This window comes from Stylophora pistillata, chromosome 6, assembly GCF_964205215.1.
Source record: "Stylophora pistillata chromosome 6, jaStyPist1.2, whole genome shotgun sequence".
Taxonomy (NCBI): domain Eukaryota; kingdom Metazoa; phylum Cnidaria; class Anthozoa; order Scleractinia; family Pocilloporidae; genus Stylophora; species Stylophora pistillata.
In genome coordinates this window covers 14757579-14777858 of record NC_142524.1, presented here as the reverse complement: position 1 = coordinate 14777858, position 20280 = coordinate 14757579, and the positions used below count along the sequence as shown (strand labels likewise).

The 20280-nt window shown below is 38.6% G+C and overlaps 1 protein-coding gene and 1 long non-coding RNA gene across 3 annotated transcripts; one reads left to right on the top strand and one right to left on the bottom strand.

The window, feature by feature from the left end:
- Positions 1-550: 550 nt before the first annotated feature.
- LOC111339278 (uncharacterized) lies at positions 551-8606 on the bottom strand. 2 transcript variants are annotated; one of them, XM_022945900.2, is made up of 5 exons: positions 8192-8606; positions 5878-6152; positions 2761-2847; positions 1649-1963; positions 551-1034 (listed from the first exon to the last, which is right to left on the bottom strand). In XM_022945900.2, the coding sequence occupies exons 1-5, from the start codon at positions 8571-8573 to the stop codon at positions 855-857; spliced, it is 1239 nt and encodes a 412-aa protein (XP_022801635.2). In that variant the 5' UTR covers positions 8574-8606; the 3' UTR covers positions 551-854. The 2 variants fall into 2 exon arrangements, with proteins under 2 accessions (XP_022801635.2, XP_088618706.1); XM_088762580.1 differs by lacking the exon at positions 8192-8606 and adding an exon at positions 6335-6570.
- An 8366-nt stretch (positions 8607-16972) lies between these two features.
- LOC148728413 (uncharacterized) lies at positions 16973-19372 on the top strand. Its single transcript, XR_015988583.1, has 2 exons — positions 16973-17178; positions 17476-19372. It is a non-coding gene; the product is annotated as an uncharacterized LOC148728413 (long non-coding RNA).
- The last annotated feature ends 908 nt before the right edge of the window (positions 19373-20280 follow it).

The window sequence follows — 20280 nt, the reverse complement described above, 5'->3', positions numbered from 1 at the left end:
CTAGTCTTCTCGGATAGGGACAAATAAATGGAGGTCCCGTCTCGTGCAGGGCTGGGGTAGGAGACGTTAATTTCCCACACACGAGATTACAGTGAGATGGATGTCCTCCCCTGGGGTGGGATGGGAGGGAAGGTGGACTAGCTCGAATGGTTCGCGTGTTCCCTTTCCCCACTGCAAATTAATGCAGTGAAAATGGAATGAATTAAACTAAAATTAAATTAAATTAAATTAAGACCCCTTCGCTCAGATTAGATTACAAAATTGTTTCCTTTTCTTTCTAAACTATTCGTCTAACTTGTTTACAAACCTCATTCGGCTATCAAATGCGTTGATGTTAAGGCCCGATAAGAAGAGAGGTGGCGTCTAAATATGATGCCAACCCAAGGGAATTGCCTTGGAGAGTTCTCTCAGTGGACAAGAAATTTACAAGTGAACGTTTCTCAAATAGAGAAAATCAGAAAGATTACTATGGATAGATATGTACAATTTGAATCTCACAGCATTAGGAACCCTCTGTGATAAGCGGACTATCAAGAAGCAAAAACAATGATAATAATTATAACTATTTTAATAGCAATAAATGATAACACTTTATCTTGATTTTTTCATTCCTTTTTCCAGTTGGGCGCGAGGTAAAAACCTACAAGAATTGAGTAGATTGAACTCAGAAGGAGTTAGACTTTGGAGAGAAAACGCTTTTTTTTTGTTGCAGGGAGTTGTATGTGAACTTCTTCTGGGGGTTTAGGCTAGCATCCCAATTATAAATTAATGGCAGGCTACACCTTTAAAAACGAAAAATGGAGTATATACGTTTATACAGAGAAAACCATAAGACCAATATCAAGCTGCGCCCTTTAACTAATTAAGCGACATTCCCAATAGTGGATGTAGCAGTACATCGGCTCGGCAATGGGAGTTTTTATACTTCCTCGACAACGGCATCTGAAGAAGCGGAATCCTGAGCTGACTTCGCTGGTTAAGGTGTGCATGGCGGCATCGTTCGATGAACAAGTCGCACCAATAATCTTAACGTCCTGCACATTGAAGCAACGAAAAACATCTGTTTTTTTAGTGAAATTAGTGCCTTTATAAGGGCCAAATGGTAGAAGGAAACTAACAAGTTAAACTACTGCTTTCCATAACGAGAATGGAGTCATTGCTGTTGTCATTGAGGGTAGATGTACTTGTGTCAGGTAAGTACCATTCTGCCCTTCCCTCAAAATTTCAGTATATGAACTAATAAATGTAGTTGACAATGAGCTTCCTTATCAGATAAAGCCTTTTTTCATTGAAATTAAATCAAATACTCCTGCCTGCTTTACAAATGAGCTCTTACAAGAGGAAGAGGAACAGGGAAACAAATCGGAACCCGGGCGTTTGAAAAGATTTCCGTCCGTTTTATTAGCAAAATAAGTTCACGTTTTATCACGAGTGAATTTACTGTGGAAACGTAATCACTGATGTAGATTTAGCATTGCGATGCTTGATAATTCTTGTGATACTCTTGATTAAATTAGAGTACAAGGATAGGTGAAAAAAGGCTGAATTAGTTTAGCTGAAGGGAAGAATCATTGGGCTTTTTTCCATTTATGGCTGGTTGATGAACAGTAAAGATGATTGTATCATTAAAAAAAGAGAAGAAACTTACATGCAGCTCCTTTACAATAACCCTGTCGTTTGCTGAGGCACCTTTGGTAACACCAGTGCTCTGTTCCTCTTTGTAATAACACAAACTGAGGTTTCCAGGCCCTGGCGGGCCGGAAGGTCCCGGTACCCCTTGGGGCCCATAACCGCCTGGAGGTCCGGCAGGGCCCTGGAGCCCTTGGGAGCCATTAAAGCCCTGGTCACCCTTGGGACCAATGGGACCCTGCGATCCATTGATGCCTGGAATGCCAGGAACACCAGGAATGCCAGGTAAACCACTAGGCCATGCTGAGCCAGTCATTCCGCTGATGTTGCTAATCTTGGAGCGAGAAAGAAAAAACAACAAAGTAAAGAGATGATTAACCAATAAATAGATAGTATAAACAAAAAAAATGATAAAAGCAAAAAATCGCATTGTTATCCCTTAACAAATGAATAAAATGAGTGTTTGGAAAATAGTCAAGGAACACCCATATAGAAAAAAAAATGAAAGCTTGTTACATATACCGTCATTCCTCGAAAAGACGCTTTCCAACGAATAAGCGCCCACCATCTGGGCTATAATAAGCGCCCCTCCTACTCCCTTTACTTTCTTTAACGGTAGGGATCAGGGGAGGTCTGGTTCTACTGCCACAATATTTAAGACTTTTTGAGCTTTAGCTACAGCGGAGTCCCTTTATGTTCTGCGCTACCTAACACGAGGCCTCCTCGATTAAGCTCCTTCCTTTCATTAGGCGCCCCTCTAAGATTTTAACGAAGCACCCGGGCGCTTATCCGAGGAAACACTGTAAAAGTATGATAAGGCGTTTTAGTTTTCTTTTAGCTTTGCATTCCTTGTTCGATCTATCTCATTCTGACCTTACTCAGTTCAAGTTACGTTTGAGGACCAATAAAGTTGAAGCCATCACAATTGAGTCACTGAAACTAGATGAACCTATCAGGTGCAAGGTATGTTGATAAGGCATATAATTGTTCCTCACTTATTCACACGAGAAGGCATTGAGAGAACTATTGATGACCTCTTGGGTTTTGTGGGATTGCCAAGCCATTGAAGTAACAGAATAAAAATAGCTTCATATACAACTGTATTGTGGAAATTTAGGAACGTATATTTACCTTTTCCATCAACGATGCATTCAAAAATGTTACTTGTCTTTGCAGTGTGAGAAGTCTACTCTGCATGTCGTCTTTTGTTTCTGAAATCTGAGGCGTGTACGGGAGGAAAAAATAAATTATCAATCGTTTTGTGTGCAGCGTTTACCACTCTTAATACATTATCTTTCAGAGTAACTTTGTTTCTAGATTTAAAAGATGGAGAAAACAAAAATCCTCAATGGAGAAAAAACAATTTTTTTTTAATTGGAACTTAACAGATATGAATCATTATCGTGTCCAAGTATTTTTATTTGGACACCGGACACGCTTAGAGGCCGTTTCTTTCTGAATTTTTTTTTCCAAATCGAAGAAATTTCATCATAAACTATTGTTTTTTCTAATTTCTTGGAAAATAGAAATAAAAGTCTAAGAATGCAATATTTAATCAATTTTCTCATCTTTCTGTTCTCAATTAATCCTCAAGCCTGCAGATTGGCAAAATTTAGGTCTGCTGAGTCCTTGTACATTTTCTGACCATCCCTTCTTGTTAGCTTTTGCTTTGAAACCGCTTTTGAAAAATGCACGAGTACCTCGAGGAACAACTTAGAAATGTTTTTGTAAGACTAGTTTTCAAAAGATTCACACGACAGCTTTCTTAATATCGCAAGTCCAATTTGCTGAATTGTAGCAATGACTTCATTCTGGGTATATATCATCCAGTTCAGTCTTCAAAACCTAATGTTCACTTCACACAGAGACTTCCCAACGTAACTGAGAGCCTTATTAAAAGCAGTAGAAAGAGAGGGGTTAGGGTCATTGAAGTTTGGACCCTGAAACACTACTTATTATATCCGATGAAAATAGAACAAAGTATTTAACAACGAAGATAAAAGCAAAACTATCCTAACACGAATGAATCATGTAAGATAATCATGTAATCCAACGATATCAGTCCCAAATTGTTCAGCGGGTGCTACGAAAGCTAAGACCCCCGAAAACTAAGACCTAAGACCTAACACCTGTCTTAGTTTTCGAGATTACGAAAACTAAGACCCCCTAAAATCGAATATAATCCGTCGAAATATAAAGTCAAATTGTATCCGAAACAAGTCTAATTTGTCAAATTATCTCCTGTCCGATCCTTGCAAACGAGTTTTAGGACAAATTTAACGGTAAATTTAAGGGACTTAGTATTCGAAATTTCTAAAACCTAAGATCCCTCTTAGTTTTCGTAATTACGACCCCCACCAAACCATTCTGTAAAAATTCTACAAAGTCGAAATACGACCGTTCAAAGACTATAATTCATAAAACAACCAAAAACTGCTATCATACGCGTACTAGATGATTCGCTTCTTCAAACAATTTGCACACATATATTAACAGCTTTGTGGCTTAATGAAGAGGATGAAAGCCATACACTACCTACATATAGTCGTACACTGAAAATATGCCTTACCCCTATTGGTCTTTAATTTTGTTGTTTATCCTTTAAATCATAAAATTAACCTTCCGTTGGAGATGCATGTTTTTCTTCAGGTCTTCGCGTCTCTGCGATCAAGATTGCGTTACCTGTGACAGAGCTGAGTAACGTATGCCACGCGGTAGGTTTTGGCGCGGAAACTTGGATTTTGAGTCGTTCGCATGCCTGATCGTCAAGTATGATAGTAGTTTTTGGTTGTTTTACGCATTATAGTCTTTGAACGGTGGTAATTCGACTTTACAGAAAAGAGTGGTTTGGTGAGGGTCATAGTTTTCGTAATTACGAAAACTGAGAGGGGTTCTTAGTTTTCGAAATTACGAAAACTAAGATCCCTGAATTGACCGTTAAATTTGACCTAAAACACGGTGGAAAGGATCGCGCAGGAGATAATTTGACAGATTAGACCTATTTTGGTTACAATTTGACTTTATATTTCGACGGATTCGATTTTAGGGGGTCTTAGTTTTCGTAATCTCGAAAACTAGGACGGGTCTTAGGTTTCGTAATCTCGAAAACTAAGACGGGTCTTAGGTTCTTAGGTCTTAGGTCTTCGTTTTCGAGGGTCTTAGTTTTCGTAACACCCCAAATTGTTAGCCATCTGGCAAACTACAGCAGAAAGAAGCCGGAAATGGCGTAGATGCTGAACAACCACAAATCAAGTCGCTGCGATGTGGGACAAATTCAAGACCACTGAAGGAATTTGTTTGGCGCACATTTGAGGCCGCGAATCAAACTGAACTCAAATATCACCACTGAATTAGCCAAAGAGAAAGACAAAAGTCATAAGGATTTAACATTGTTTTTCAAATTGTCGACCGGGCGATGAACAACAACCTGAAAGTCAGCTTTGTGAAAATGCATACAAAAATGTCGAAGCGGAAAAATCACAGAATCGCTAATCAATCAATCAGTTGAGGTCAACTGGAGATCTAAAGCGATGAACGTGAAGCGAAAACTACTACTTATAGTTTATTGCCTTAGGCATGCAACATTTAAAACAGACCTGGTGACGCGCCAGTAATTATGATATTATCACGATTCAAAATACAGCCGTTCATTGCTGTTCATGTTAATAAGGGAAACAAGGATGTTTGCCCAACTCAAAGATAATAAACTTCAATGCTTTATCTTGACTACCTTAACCAAGCAGTTGAGATATAAGCAGTTAGGAGGCAGCGTGGCCGAGTGGTCAGCGTGTCGGACTCGCAATCCGTCGCTCCCGGGTTCGAGTCCCGCCCTGACCACTATGAGTTCAAATCCTCGGCCATGCTTGTAAATAGCCAACTGGTTTGCCTCCGGCCAGTTGGAATTCTTAACAATGTTATGTTTAATTTGAATTATTTGTTTACAGCAAACTACTGGTAAGCCAGTAATTGTGTTAGCTATTAAAGTTAATTTTTTTTTTTATATATGATTAAAAAAAAAAATCAAACAAAATAATGCTGTCGCTATGAGAAGCGGTTCTTATCCGTGTGGTGGATCAAATATCTCCAGGCTATTTCTAGTCGAAAGTATGGATGTCATATTGAAAGACCCACCATAAGAATATTGTTCTCAGCTTGATTTCCTGCTTTTCGCCATACTGATGACGACGTGACAAATCATCACATTTTTATAGTTTAATAAATAGCTTTGGTAACTGTTGCGAGCCTAACCTTCAACTCGGTGTCTGAGAAGTTCTCTGACATCTTTCGTATGAGTTTGACTTCGTCAATTAAACTTTGTGACTGATTTTCCAGTTTTTCAAGTCGTTGATGTGTAATATTAAGATATCTTTGAGCATTTCCGGGGAAGCTCTCGTCACTCGCAGAGGTATTTCCTCTGGCGGCATCTTTGTTATGCTTATCTTGTGTTTCCTCTTTTTTCATTTCCTGCTTGGTTTCGTTCAGAATTCCCAAGAGGCCGGTCTCATTTTCGCTCACATATTTTCCTACGGAGAGTAATAAAGAACAGAAAAACAGCGCAAAGTAAGGTTAAACATGTTCCATTTAAATTGCATTAGTAATGATAAATTAATTAGAACGGTCAGGGAATGGTGTAATCTGGTTTGGTTTAAATTACCTGTTACAATGAAAACATTTTGGGCACACAGCTGTTCAGATAACTTTTTACCTGTAATTCTTTCTAATCTTTTCCCAATGATCATTGAGATATTTTGGCGAGATCCTGTTGCTATTCTGATCAGTTTTCCCGATTTCTGTTATTTGGTTGATTGCGTGCCGGAAGGATTATTTTCCTTCCCTTAAAAGGAAAGTCCGGCCCTTGATACCAAACTTGGGATTCGGATGATCTCGGCTACTCTTGAAATTAAAGGAGTACCTTTACTCACGGAGTAGATGTTGATAATTTTTAACTCCGATATCAAAAGAAATAATCCGTCACTAAGTGTCATGTCGGTGTTTCGAATAAAATCAGTGCATGAGTAAGGGCCTATCCGCACACTAGCGAAAAAAAATGTCTGACAAATTTTCTGTCATCACCAACACTTTACAAGTGCGCATGGCTTGTCGCGACTTGACAAACTTTGGTCGAAGCGGAAAAATTTTCAAAGGCACCGCCGGCAAAATTTGTCCCGGGTAAAAATCTCGGCAAAATCGGCTAAATAAACAAGACTGTGATAAACACCAATGTGGTAATGAACTGAGTTCACTTTACCAAAGGATTACAGTAATTGTCTTTCGTTAAGAAACTCGCGGATTTTACAAATTCAGACAAATTAAGATGAATCCCGGTAAATGGAGTTTAAATCCTTATGCAAATTAAAGCCGCCACTCTTATGAGCAGGTGGTCAGTGGTCAGTGGTCAGTGGTCCAGTGGTCAGTGCGCTGGACTCTGGGTTAAACGGCCCAGGTTCAAGTCCTGGCTGGGGCTTAACGTTGAGTCCTTAAGCAAGACACTTCACTCACATTGTTTCGTCTTCTCGGATAGGACGTAAAGCCGGAGGTCCCGTCTCTTAAAGGGTAAGGGGTAAGAGACGCTAATTTCCCACGCACGAGATTACTGTGTGCTGGATGTCCTCCCCTGGGGTGGGTTGGGTGGGAAAACAGCAGGTCCACATCAGCTTATACAGTTGCCAATAAATTCAACCTGCTTGAACAAATAAACATGATGATGATGATGATGATGATGATGATGACCTTATGGTGGCGTGATTAACTAGTCGCCACTTTACCAGTCCAACAATGAAGCGGTAGAGGTGGCAAAAGATCCAAAAGTGGTCACTCGAAGCAAAGGGAAACGAAAAGCTTCACTGAATAAATGAAAATGAAATGTAGTATCGGTGTTATTTTTGGCTGTGGACCGAATTTTACAGCTTTGAAAGCTTCGAAACTTTTAGTGCAGTTGCACCAGAGGCGACAAAAAATTGTCCTTGATCTTTCGGTACAATTTTAATTTTGTCTGCTAGTGCGCATGGGCCCTAGCTCCTTTCTGGTGAAGCAGCACCACAGCTACACGCACTTGTGAGGTGCAACTCATGAGGAAGTTGAAAAATAATATAAAAAGTTAAAAAGTTCGTGTGGCTTATTGTAATTTGCAAAACGAAACGGTATTATTTGTCAGGTTGCATATGCAATCCACGGCTAGTGGTGAACTTACCGATTGACTCTTCCGCTCGATGGAGTTTTCAGCCAAACGTTTCCAAATTACTGATTTCTGACCCGCAAATTGTAGATTTTCCATATCGCCAGTTGCAGAATTTGACTCCATTTTACAAATTACAGATTTTGAGTGAATTCCGCAAATAACAGATTTCCTATTTTGCAGTCGAAAATTACAGATGTTGAGTCCATTCGCAGGTTCTAGATTTTCATTTCGTTTCATTTCGAAAATTACAGTAAGTCGATAAACTATGGATGAGCAGATTCATGACTCATTGACTCAGAGGTGAACTCAATACCATTTTAAACAAAAGAGGATCCATTGAAGGGCATGAAAAAATAAAACTTTCGAATATAGCTGGCTTGATACCTTGCTGTGTTGTGTTAACCCTGTGTTCCTGATTGCTTTGTTCTTGGCCAAGAACGCTGGTGATAACCCATATGTTCAGCGTGAGTGAAACGACTGAAATAGCCACAAAAACAATAACCAGCACCCGTAAAGAATTAAGAGCCCTTTGGATTTGGTTGATGAGGTGCAGCTCCGGTTTATCTGTCAGGGAACTCTCCGACCTCCTGTGCGATCCTTGAAGGCCGGTTTCTTCTGGGATGGAGTGCAAATTGCGAAAGGATGGCGTTTTATTTTGTAACTGAAGTGGTAAAATGTCTTCACACTCAGGTAATTCCTCGCTAGTACTCTCTAAAGTTAGAACTTCAGCCGGCTGCACTTTTACGCGTTTGCACCGTAACGCCATTGATGTTATGTGAAATAGGAGCCTTTCTGTATTGACTTTTAATTGAGCAAAAGATCCCCGCGAAAATGTGAATGAGACCGTGTGGTCTAAAATGTTGTTTTCAATTAACACTTCCTATTTGTTTTTATCTTCAATCATCACGAAATTTAAATCTCTCGACGACACACTGACAACGAAAAAGGAGCCTTCCGACTTTGTTTATACTGTAATTTGCTCAAGTCACTAAAATTGAAAATCGAAAATCAGAATCTCGATCTTTTGTGAGAGAGTGAACTTCATATATTAATTTTTTATCACTGAGTACCTGGGAGGAACTTTTGGTACGTAGAGTTATTCAGAAAAAAAAAAAAAAAAAATGGGCCAGTCAATCAAGGACGCAAGCATTGACAACAAAATAGGTTCATAGAATTAGCTTAAAGTTTATAATTAGAAACTTTCACATCTGATTCTTTCTGCTTTCGTGATTGCGTCGTCCTCATTTCGAGTATTTTTTAGACTGGGAAGAGGTTTCTTTTGTGATTGTGTGCGAAAATAAATATGACCTGTGATGTCGTCCTTTCGAGTGGTTTTTACGTTGTTTATTTTCTTAACATGAATATACCGCCACTTCTTCGTGATAATCTTATCACGCGATATCCCTGAAATAAACCGCGTGCTCACGTTAGCAGCGCGTGTAGATACTTAACTACTTACGCGTAGATAAGTTTTGAAATACAGCCCACGCAAATTCGCTGACCTCTTTACATCAAGTCTGTCTATCAGAGAGCTTCAATATCAACTTATCGCAATTCAGCTTTTCCCTATTGAATACTGTTATTTTATAGTAAAACCTATACTTCAATTTGCCTCAACCTATTGTTAGTTCGTTCATTTGTATACTTCGCTTTACGGTAATCGAAGCACACAAGCGTTAGAAAAAAAATGCAATCAAAGACGTTTTTGTTTGAGGGAAGGGATGGTATAGTGGGAGAAACGTGGATACCAGAGATCACAGGAACAGGTAGACCACCCAGCCTCAAGTTCTAGATAGCGGGTGCGTTTGAAAACTTAAAAGCAGATACCTTACAAGAGGAAGTGTGATCGAAGTCAAACGAAATTGTATCTCTTTTTAATATATGTACATTTGATAAAATGCATGACTGAAAGTTTTGAAAACTCCCAAAAACAGATCTATACTTTATTTAGATTCCTTTTCATAGTGCACTAAGGCATGATTAGAACCAATGAATAAAGTATTCTGTACAGTTCATTTTTGTTTAACGTCGTCTTTGAAAGTGTCAGAAATGTGCAAAGGGGGGAGTCTAAACATTCCCAAATGCTCATTATGTAAAAACTTTCGGTATTGCCCTTGTCGATTTCCTGATTCATTCTTTAACTTGAATTTTTGAATCTGAACTTACGATTTGACTAATGTAAATGTTAATGTTTATTCTGGTGTGGGTCCTCATATTGCTTAAAATTCTAGGCGCTTTATCTTTCAATCACGTTTTAACCTTGAATTTACTTAGGCGTTACTTACCACTATGTCCCTTACGTGCACGTCATTAACAGAGTAGATTCCAGCCGGCCCAGTTGCCTCTGCCTTCTTATGAACACAAGAGCTGAGCTTTCCAACCCCCTTTGGACCTGGTAATCCTGAAACACCCGGGGAGCCTCGTGGACCTCTTGTTCCGTTGAAACCCACGATTTCCTGAAAGCACATGGTGTAATGTACTTTTCTATTATCAATTTTAACCGCATCTCGGGGGAGATGATGTTTTCGGGTATGTTTCTGCGTCAAATTAACGCTAAGGTTTCAATGGACAGTTAAACGTTTTTGACAGAGTTCTAATGCAAGGTCCAGTTGTTAAACGGCTGACTAGCACTAACTCAAGGTTGAATTTTAATCCGGTGTTCTTTAATTTTTGTTCAAAAGCCTTTTCGACCAAGTTTCTCTACTCTTTTTAGAACAACCAATCATCAAATTGTAGTCAGAAAGAATTATACCGAATTTGCTTTAAAAGCTTTCAGATCTGAAATCAGATTTCCCACTAACACTGGGTTATCTTAGCCCAGATTTGAACACCCAGCCCATAATTTTCTGCGAAGTGCCAAATAGAAAATTGAGATCTTATTTGTTATCAGCTATACATCATGCGGTATGATATGTAACTGCAGCACCCAACATTTAAGGCCTTCGCATGGTTGATTTATCAATTCGATAAAGGGAAAGTAATAACTGCTCTCGCAGATTTCAAAAAGTTGACATTTCAAGCACTTATGATTAACATCAACAGAAGATTTCATGGAGGGGGGGGGGGGTGGTGGGGGAGGTAAAAATAAGAATAATCCCCCAGCGTGGCAGGAAATTTAGCATAGACTTCAATAAAATTATCATGGGTCACGGAGACAAGTTCTCTTAGTTTACAATCTCTTGTTAGCACATATATCAGACTTTACCTCTAGAGGAATTCTATTTTGATAACTTCTAAAGCGAGTTTGGCAATCATTGTCGCCAGTATACGGCCCACATATTCTGTTGTGTGTTTTTAAAAGAATTGTTCCGGGATTACAGAGATGCACGCACTCTGATTGGTCGACGATTGCTTCATATCTCACTATAACTGCCTCCCACGAGATGATTATGGCAGGGTCGCTAAATTTCAAAGTGGCTGCCTCGCGTTTGGTCAATGAATACGCAGGATCAGGAAATGATAAACGCGATAGGAACAAATAGAATTCTGAAAAGCACAAAAGATGCTACTAAGTTTTGCGTAACTTAGTGAATATGAAATTTTTCTATGTATAGACCTCATAACAACAAAAGTTTTGTCGTTTCTTCGGCATTCAATCAATTTTTAACGGACTTTGGAAGGCTGACGCGCGACGGGAAACCGTCAGGACCGCGCCCTTAGAAAACCAAGCAAATCAACAATCGGCGGAGTCCCTTTATGTGCTGCGCTACTTCAAGAAGGAACCCCCTCCCTCCTCGATTAATAAGCGGTGCTTATTCGGGAAACACTTTAGAAGTCTGATAAAGTCTTCAATTTTTTTTTGTCAGATTTGCACTCCCTATTCGATTAACCTTATTGTGAACTTACTTACACTTGAGGGCCAATAGAGTTGAAGCCATCGCATTTAAGTCAATGAAAAAGGGTAAACTTATCAGGTTGAATATATGTTGTTAGGGCATAACAAGGAGAGAACCCCCGATCATCTCTTGGGTTTTGTGGGGTTGCTAACGTTTAAGCTTTACCTTACCTCAAACTTTTTAGAGACTTAATTGCTTTTATCTTTATGTTATTTAATTCATTTATTTAATCAGTTAATTTGATTATTTTATATATTTACCAGTTAATTAGCTCCGTCATTAATTTGTTAGTATATAGTTTTAATTATTTCTTTATTCTGAAAAGCTCATTTGGAACGAATAAAGTATGTATATATGTATGTAAGCCACTGAATGAGTAGTACTAAAAATACCTTCATGTACAACTGCATTGTGGAAATTTAGGAACGTGAACTTACCTTTTCCATCAACGATGCATTAAAAAATGTTACTTGTTTCTGCGGCGCGAGAAGTCTACTCTGCATGTCATCTTTTGTTTCTGAAATCTGAGGCGTGAACGGTAGGAAAAAATAACTTGAATTATTCAATCGCTTTGTGGTGCAGCGTTCACCACTCTTAACATATTATTTTTCATAGCATTTTTGTTTCTGGACTAAAAAGCAAGGGAAAGCAAAAATTCTAAATGGAGAAAAGACAAAAGTTTAGACGGATATGAACCGCTATCTTGTCCAAGTGTTTTACACTCTTTCTCCGGCCGAGGGCACACGGGCGAATTGCAAATATTTCATCATAATTGATTGTTATCATCGATCTGATTTCTTAAAAAAAATTAAAAATAAAAGTATAAGAATGCAATATATGATCCCACTTTCTCATCTTTCTGTTCTTAATCAACTTCCAAGTCTGCAGTTTGGCGAAACTTAGGTCTGCTGAGTCCTTGTGCATTTTCTGACTGAGCTTTCCTTGTTAGATTTTGCTTTGAAACCGCTTTGAAAAATGCATGAGTAACTCGAGGAGGAACACAGAAATGCTTTTGTTGGATAAGTTTTCAAAAAATTCACGAGACATGCTAGTTTTCTTAATATCGCAAACCCTGTCTGCTGAATTCTAGCTCTTACAATGGTCTTTTAACTCCTAGTTCTTTATAAAGCGTAATTTGGACGATATGCCGATGTTAGTTCTAGAGCGTCCAACACGTGTTCGTACACAAAGCGTTGTTGTTATACTTTCCTGTAATAGTTGAAACCTATAACTTCTACTGACTTAAATGCCCCTTATAAATAATATTCGTGTTTTGTTTCCATGTTCAAAGTCTGACGGTTCTGAATGCGTTTTTTTTAGAATGGAAACGAGCTTTACGTATGAAGACTTCTTAGCTTTACCTACAGGATTCCTGAAAGACCACTTGAGCTTACGAGGTCTTTAGATCACAGGAAAAAAAGTTGAATTAGTCGCCAAAGCCTGTAGTGCACAGGAACTTAAATTCCAATAAAACTGTCTACGTTAGCCCTAGCCATACCAATATTATAGATTAAGGTTATATTAATATTAGACCTAACTATTTTGGAATTATTTATAACCTTACATTAATATTAGTAATATTTAATACTCGTATATATTTAAGAACTCTTTAACTTTGGAACTGTGGACAGTTTATTAATAATTAGTTGGGGCCAAGCCCACGTGCGTTAGCACTTTTATTTTGTAACTTAGGTGGTTTGTTATGAATAAACCCTTTTCAAAACTTACTAAACAGAGATCAGATGCGTCCTCTTTGATTCTTCAACTAATGTATACTCAGCTCTTGAGCACTTTATGCCAAGGTAGACTCTACCCTCACATTTATATATATATATATATATATATATATATATGTATTATTAGACATAGTAATTTGAATATATCAACAAAGTTGAAATGGTAAATTGGCCACCGTAACAATTACAAAAGCTGACGTTTCGAGTGTTAGCCCTTCGTCGGAGCGAACCATTCGCTCCGACGAAGGGCTAACGCTCGAAACGTCAGCTTTTGTAATCGTTACGGTGGCCAATTTACCATTTCAACTTTGTTGATATATCCAAATTATTTCGTTACCCCCACCGACGCAGCCCCAAACAGTTTCTTTCGAAACTATCAGCCTTTATTCATTTATATTATTAGACGTTTTGTTGTGTAGTATCGCTGAGTATTTTTACGAGTTGTGCCGTATTTTGACAAGCCCGTAGGGCGAGTCAAAATACAAATAACGAGTAAAAATACTCAGCAATACTACACAACGAAACGTTTAATAAGTTATTTATTATCCAACACGCCAAACTGTTATTTCAGTGCGGGCGAATTTCGCGGATATTGATTTACGGGGAGTGCGTGACAGAAGTATGCGAATCGGAACGGAATTGGCGCGTTGTCATGTTGCTGTTTCTTTTTTCTTCAATAAATGAAGAAATTTCCCGGTCGTCCAGCATTTTTTCTTCGTTCGATTCATCTAATAAACTTGGATGTAACTTACCAGCCATTCTGACTCTTAGTCGCCGGAAATATGATTCAAATTGTCCGCCATTTTTTTTTCGTAACTACAATTCAATTCTTCGCTTGCGCGATGCGAGAAAACCTGTTTAACCGGTACTCTACAGTACAAATACCGCGTGATATTTGTACTCGTCCATGGCGTTATTTGTACTCTACGAAGTGTAGTTGGATAATAACACGTGGTATTTTGCACTCCAGGGAACCGGTTGGATAGGTTTTCTCGCATCGCCCAAGCGACGAATTGGATTGAAGTTACAAACAAACAAAACAAAACAAAAACAAAACAAAAAAAATAGAAATGGGAGACAATTCAATTTTATTTTTTTTGACGACGAAGAGTCGGAATGGCCGGTGAATATTCATGGACGAGGAAAAGCAGTTAGACGACAGTGAAGTTTCATCATTTATTGAGGAAAATAGAACAGCAACACTACAACGTGCCAATTCCGTTCTGCCTCGCATACTTCTGTTATGCACTACCCGTAAATAAATATCCGCAAAATTCGCTTGCACTGAAATAAAAACTTGGACTGTTGGATAATAAATAGCTTATTAGAAGTTTTGGTGAGTCGTATCGCTGAGTATTTTTACTCGTTACTTGTATTTTGACTCGCCTTACGGGCGACAAAGGAATGATAAGGACGCATCAAAACCAGTCGCTAGACACTTTAATTTACCCAATTATTGTAAATGGCAATCTGCAGTCTTTCCATACATCTAGGCAACACGGAGAGCCGCAAAACTCTTGAACAAAAGTTTATCTTTCAAATCGGCACTCTTAATCCCACAGGTATCAACGAACGCTTTTCATTCCACTAATTTATTTGCGTTTTTCTCGTCGCCATGTTCCCACCAATGGCGTAGCTCCGCTTTCTGCATATAAATCCACATACAACCCACAATTCCTCCATTCGCTCTGACAAAGGGCTAACGCTCGAAACGTCAGCTTTTTTATTCGTTACGGTGGCCAATTTACAGTTTCAACTTAGTTTAAAAAGATATACTGATGTGTTTTTATTCGATGACGTATATGGGGCAATTGACATAAAATGACGATGGAAGCATTATCTAACCAAAAGATTTTGATCTCTCGCTGTAGATCTAAGTTATCCACCCGCTTTTTTTAGATTTTGCATGAAATAAATGTTTTGATACGTCTATCAGCAATCTGCAGACAAGGGGCACATCATGTTTATGTTTCTCAGAGGAAGTCAAACACTCACTGGTTCCCTCCACTTATATCAGATGGATTCGTAAAGCAAACGTGCTATAAGGGGTAAAAATACTGAATTTGCTTACGTTTCTTCCGGGAATCATATTTGATACCTAAGACAAGCGTAAAATGTAAAGTTGAAGTTGCGATCTGTGCTTATGTATGAGCTGCTCGAGATCATAGGACGCCTTGAGTCATCCATATTTATCTCAAGTTCTCACACCAGCAAAATACTCAAATACGCTAAGGTGTAAAAACAAAGAAAAAAAAAAAAACAAGGAAGAAAATTGTAAAAACAATAATTTTAAGTGAGAAGAAGGCAGAGGCAGTTAGTGTAGAGGGGGTACATTTCTTCCCTTTCTTACTTTGATATAAGCTGAATTCTCTCCCTTTTTGAATGAATTTTTTTGCACAACCCGCCCAGTCCAGATGACTCACGTAGATCTTTACTATTCAAGAAGATATTCAGTCATTTTACCTCATTCATAAAATTGCTCGGTCCCAGAATATTGCGTTGTAAACATTTTTCTTAGGTCACTTAGAATTCGCTCTTTTTGAGTTTACATTGTTTTCGTCGTTCATTAGGGTAAGTTCGTTATTCTTTTCGTTTTTCATCAAGTTTAGAATTACAATTGAGTCATGCGAATAGGGTAAATTCTTAAATAATAGCATATATCCTAGAAGTATTTTTCAATAAACTTTGTTTCTGTATCAAAATCATACAGGTTCCAGAATTTCTAACTGATCGCTAGCTAAATTTGTGTAAATTCAAGTAGATGTTGAAAAATCTTTCGACCTTGTTTCTTTCACGATATACAGTTGCTCGTTTCCGCTTCTAATCAGCCAGTTCTAGCAGTTTTTTTTTGTAACGAAAACCTATAGCCTCGAGATTTTTACTGGCCGGGTCCAGGTGGGCCTTGAGTACCAATGTACCCAGATAGTCCAGGAAGGAGTTTAGTATTCTTTTTGCTAGTAAAATTATACCGACACATTGAAGAAAATTTAGAAATGTTTATCCATGTTATTTTGTAAAGTTCAACAGCTTTGGAGTTTTCTTAGGTTCTTTTATGAACTTGAAGAACCTTCTAATAATCCTCTTTCAGTAAGGTCTGTGAGAAAATTCCAATTCAAACTATTTATTTTTTTCTCTGTACCCAATATGTAAGGAGGTGATGTAAATTTACGTTTGACTCCGTCACTTGCTCATCTTGTCTCGCGTTCGGATTTGGTGTCATGCCAGGGCTGGAGGAATCGTTAAAAAGACAGGAACTGGCATCGGGTCCAGGTGGGCCCTGGGTACTATTGTACCCAGATGGTCCACGAAGGCTCTGAACACCAGGTGGTCCAGGTAGTCCAGAGGGCCCTGCAGGACCCTGAGGACCATTATATTCTGGAATTCCGGGAGGACCGGCAGGTCCAATATTAACCTGAAGGCCCTGAACACCAGGTGGTCCAGATGGTCCTGCGGGCCCTGAGTACCAATATATCCTGGAACCCCAGCAGTATCATTGAATCCAGGTGGTCCTATGATGCTCGTACTGCTATTACTGTTTGTCACCTAGACAATTTAAAAACAACAACAATGACAATCACAGTGACAACAACAATGATGGATAACAAGAATAACGATGTTAATGATAATGATACTGAAAATGACGATAAAAATGGAATTTATCATAAAACTTTTCTACATTGCAGGTAATAGATACTTTTTCGACCTCTCGATGGCTGGAACAAGTTTGCTGAATGATGATTATATTACGGAACCAGGAGATCCAAGAAAATTTCCAACAATTTAATTCGAAACCTCCATGGTGAGAATGAATTTTATTTATACTATTTACCATTTTAGGCTGGATTGGAGTAGGTATGATTTTCCTACTTATGCGCAGTTTTGTCAAATATCTCTCTTCACTCCACTCTTCAGGCTGAAACAAAATGAATCACGATTTTTCTTGTTTTACAATGGAAAATCACCTTAATTCAAAATGTCGACTCTTGACTACGTATAATTCCCATTGATAGAAAACAGCTTATTAGGAGACCAGAGCTCCTGGTACCCTGACCCAGAGCATGAGATTACCTTAGCTACACTTCTCTCTTTTCCACAGCTCCCAGTAGCAAAATTCTCTGAAAGGCAGTGGAAGAAATGTGTAATTTCGCCTTAACGTATGGAGCTACCGTTCGGCAAAGAACAAACCGTCAAGAAACAACCATGGCTAGGCATGGAACGATGCCGGAAATTATTTACCAAAGACAGCTTCAGATATCCGAAGACAGAGTCGACTTGGCTTTGTCTGAAGGTTCGGAGTCTCCTGAAGTAAACGAGGATGAAGAGGAAGTTGAACCACGCGAGAGTGACTCCGAGGATGTGGAGGAGGTCCTGAGTACGACTCAAGTACAGACGAAGACGAGGAACCAGAGCATGGAGATTCAAGCTTGACAGACGGTCCACTTTCCTATCAGGAGCCACGATACACTTTGGGCGACAAGCCAGGATCAACAACAGATTTCTAATGTAAAGGAAGATCTTTTAGTTAGCAGTTAAAGATCCTATAAAAAAGTGTGAGAAGGTTTTTTAAAAATTATTTAGCCAACACACAACAGCTCTAGGTGCGTTTTTCACCTTTCCACGTGATATCTAGTAAACGGATTCGGATTTCACAATTTTTTTTTTTAACGGTTTGCCGGATTTGTTATGAAATTATAGCGGATCGGCGGATTTGCATACCCCTATTCACCCCCATACTTTCACCTATTTCTACTCGAAAGTATGGAATTTTCGATGTCATACTGAACGACCCACCATACGATTATTGTTCTCAGCTTGATTTCCTGTTCCCCATCAACGCCTCATCAGCAAATTGCAGTTTTATGGCATTCAGGGAAGCACCCTTACTTGGATTAAATCTTGGCTCACTAGTAGATCTGAAAGTGTCATAATTGATGGCGTGAGTTCAAAATCTGTTGATGTGACTTCAGGGGTACCTCAGGGGACGGTACTTGGTCCATTAATGTTTTTATTATTCATTAACGATATGCAAAATGGGGTAGGATGTACACTAAGATTGTTTGCTGATGATGCTTTATTGTATCATAAAATCACTCATCATGATGACACCTTGGCTTTACAGCGAGACCTAGGCAAGCTAGGCCAATGGGCTAATAGGTGGCAGATGCTGTTCAATCCTTCTAAATGCTACAAAATGTCTGTTTTCCGTAGTAGATCCCCGGTGTTAAAGGCTACACTCTTTACAACCAAACCCTAGTATCTGTTCGACAACATCATTATTTAGGTGTTTTGCTGTCTAGTGATCTGCGGTGGAACACTCATGTGGACAAGATTGCTAAAAAGGGGAACTCTTCACTTGCGTTTGTGAAAAGGAACTTGTATGCCTGCTCTGAAGAAACTAAACGTGCAGCTTATGTATCACTTGTCAGGCCATATTTAGAGTATGCGTCTGCAGTATGGGATCCTTATAGACAGAATCAAGTGGAGAAACTAGAAGCTATCCAAAGTCGCGCAGTGAGATTTATTAAACATGATTATAGTTATAACACTAGCGTGTCCAATTTGAAGAAATCCCTATCTTTGGATTTACTAAGCGAGAGAAGAAAATCCCATCGTTTACAAATTTTCCATAAATCTGTGAACAATAGTATTGATTTGCCTATCCCGTCTTATTATCAATTGTCTATTAGGAAAACTAGAAATTACTCGACGAATTCATTTATTCAACCACCTGTACATCATGACTACTACAAGTATAGTTTCTTTCCGAGAACTATAAGGGACTGGAACTGTTTATCACCTGGAACTAGATCACTTAATTATTAAGCTTTTTGCAGTACAAAATTTTTCTAAGTTTAAGCATAGCTATATTGTTAATTACATATTTTATCTATTTATTATTTTTATTAGCTATGTTTATATTTTTATATTTTTATTCTTTTATCTCTTCTTGATGTGTAATAGCGTTGAAGAGTAATAAAGTAGATGTAGATGTAGATGCTTTTCGCCCTGCTAATGAAGACATGAAAAACCATCACCTTTTTATAGTTTAATATATAGCTTTGGTGACTGCTGTGAGCCTAACCTTCAACGTGGTGTGTGAGAAGTTCTCTGACATCTTTCTTACGAGTTTGACTTCGTCAATTAAACTTCGTGACTGATTTTCCAGTTTTTCAAGTCGTTGATGTGTGATATTAAGATATCTTTGAGCATTTCTGTAGAAGGGCTCGTCACTTGCTGAGGTACTTCCTCTGGCGGCATCTTTGTTATGCTTATCTTGTGTTTCTTCTTCTTTCATTTCCTGCCTGGTTTCGTTCAGAATTCCCAAGAGGCCGGTCTCATTTTCGCTCACATTTTTTCTTACGGAGAGTATTGTGCAAACTAAAGGTTCAAGATGTTCCATTTAACTTGTATTAGTAATGCTAAATTAATTGGAAAGGTCAAGGAATCTGGTTTGGTTTAAAGTACCTGTTAAACTGAAAGCATTTTGGGTACAAAGCCGTACAGATAACTTTTTACCGGTAATTCTTTCTAATTTTTCCTTAATGATCATCGAGATATTTTGGCGAAATCCTGTTGCTTTTCTGAGCAGTTTTCCCGATTTTTGTCATTTGGTTGATTGCGTGCAGGAAGGATTATTTTCTTTCGCTCGAAAGGAAAGTCTGGCCCTTAATACCAAACTTGTTATTCGGATGATCTCGACTTCTCTCGAAAAGAGAACCTTAACTCGCTCAGTAGCTTTTGATAGGTTTTAACTCAGATATCAAGAGTCAGAGGGCTGCGCGGCGAGCAAGCCCAAAACAAACAAAATGAGTGATTAAAGAAGTAATCCTTAACTAATATAAGTCTCACGTCGGTGCTTCGAATAAAATCAGTGCATGAGTAATAAGGGCCTATCCGCATA

What these genes read in the sequence shown, in the direction of transcription:
- LOC111339278 (XM_022945900.2), bottom strand. Translation starts at nt 8,573, where the DNA reads ATGGCGTTACGGTGCAAACGCGTAAAAGTGCAGCCGGCTGAAGTTCTA. An exon ending in GGTTAACACAACACAGCAAG is followed by an intron (nt 6,153 to 8,191) that starts GTATCAAGCCAG and finishes TACTCTCCGTAG; the next exon opens with GAAAATATGTGAGCGAAAAT. An exon ending in ATGCATCGTTGATGGAAAAG is followed by an intron (nt 1,964 to 2,760) that starts GTAAATATACGT and finishes TCTCGCTCCAAG; the next exon opens with ATTAGCAACATCAGCGGAAT.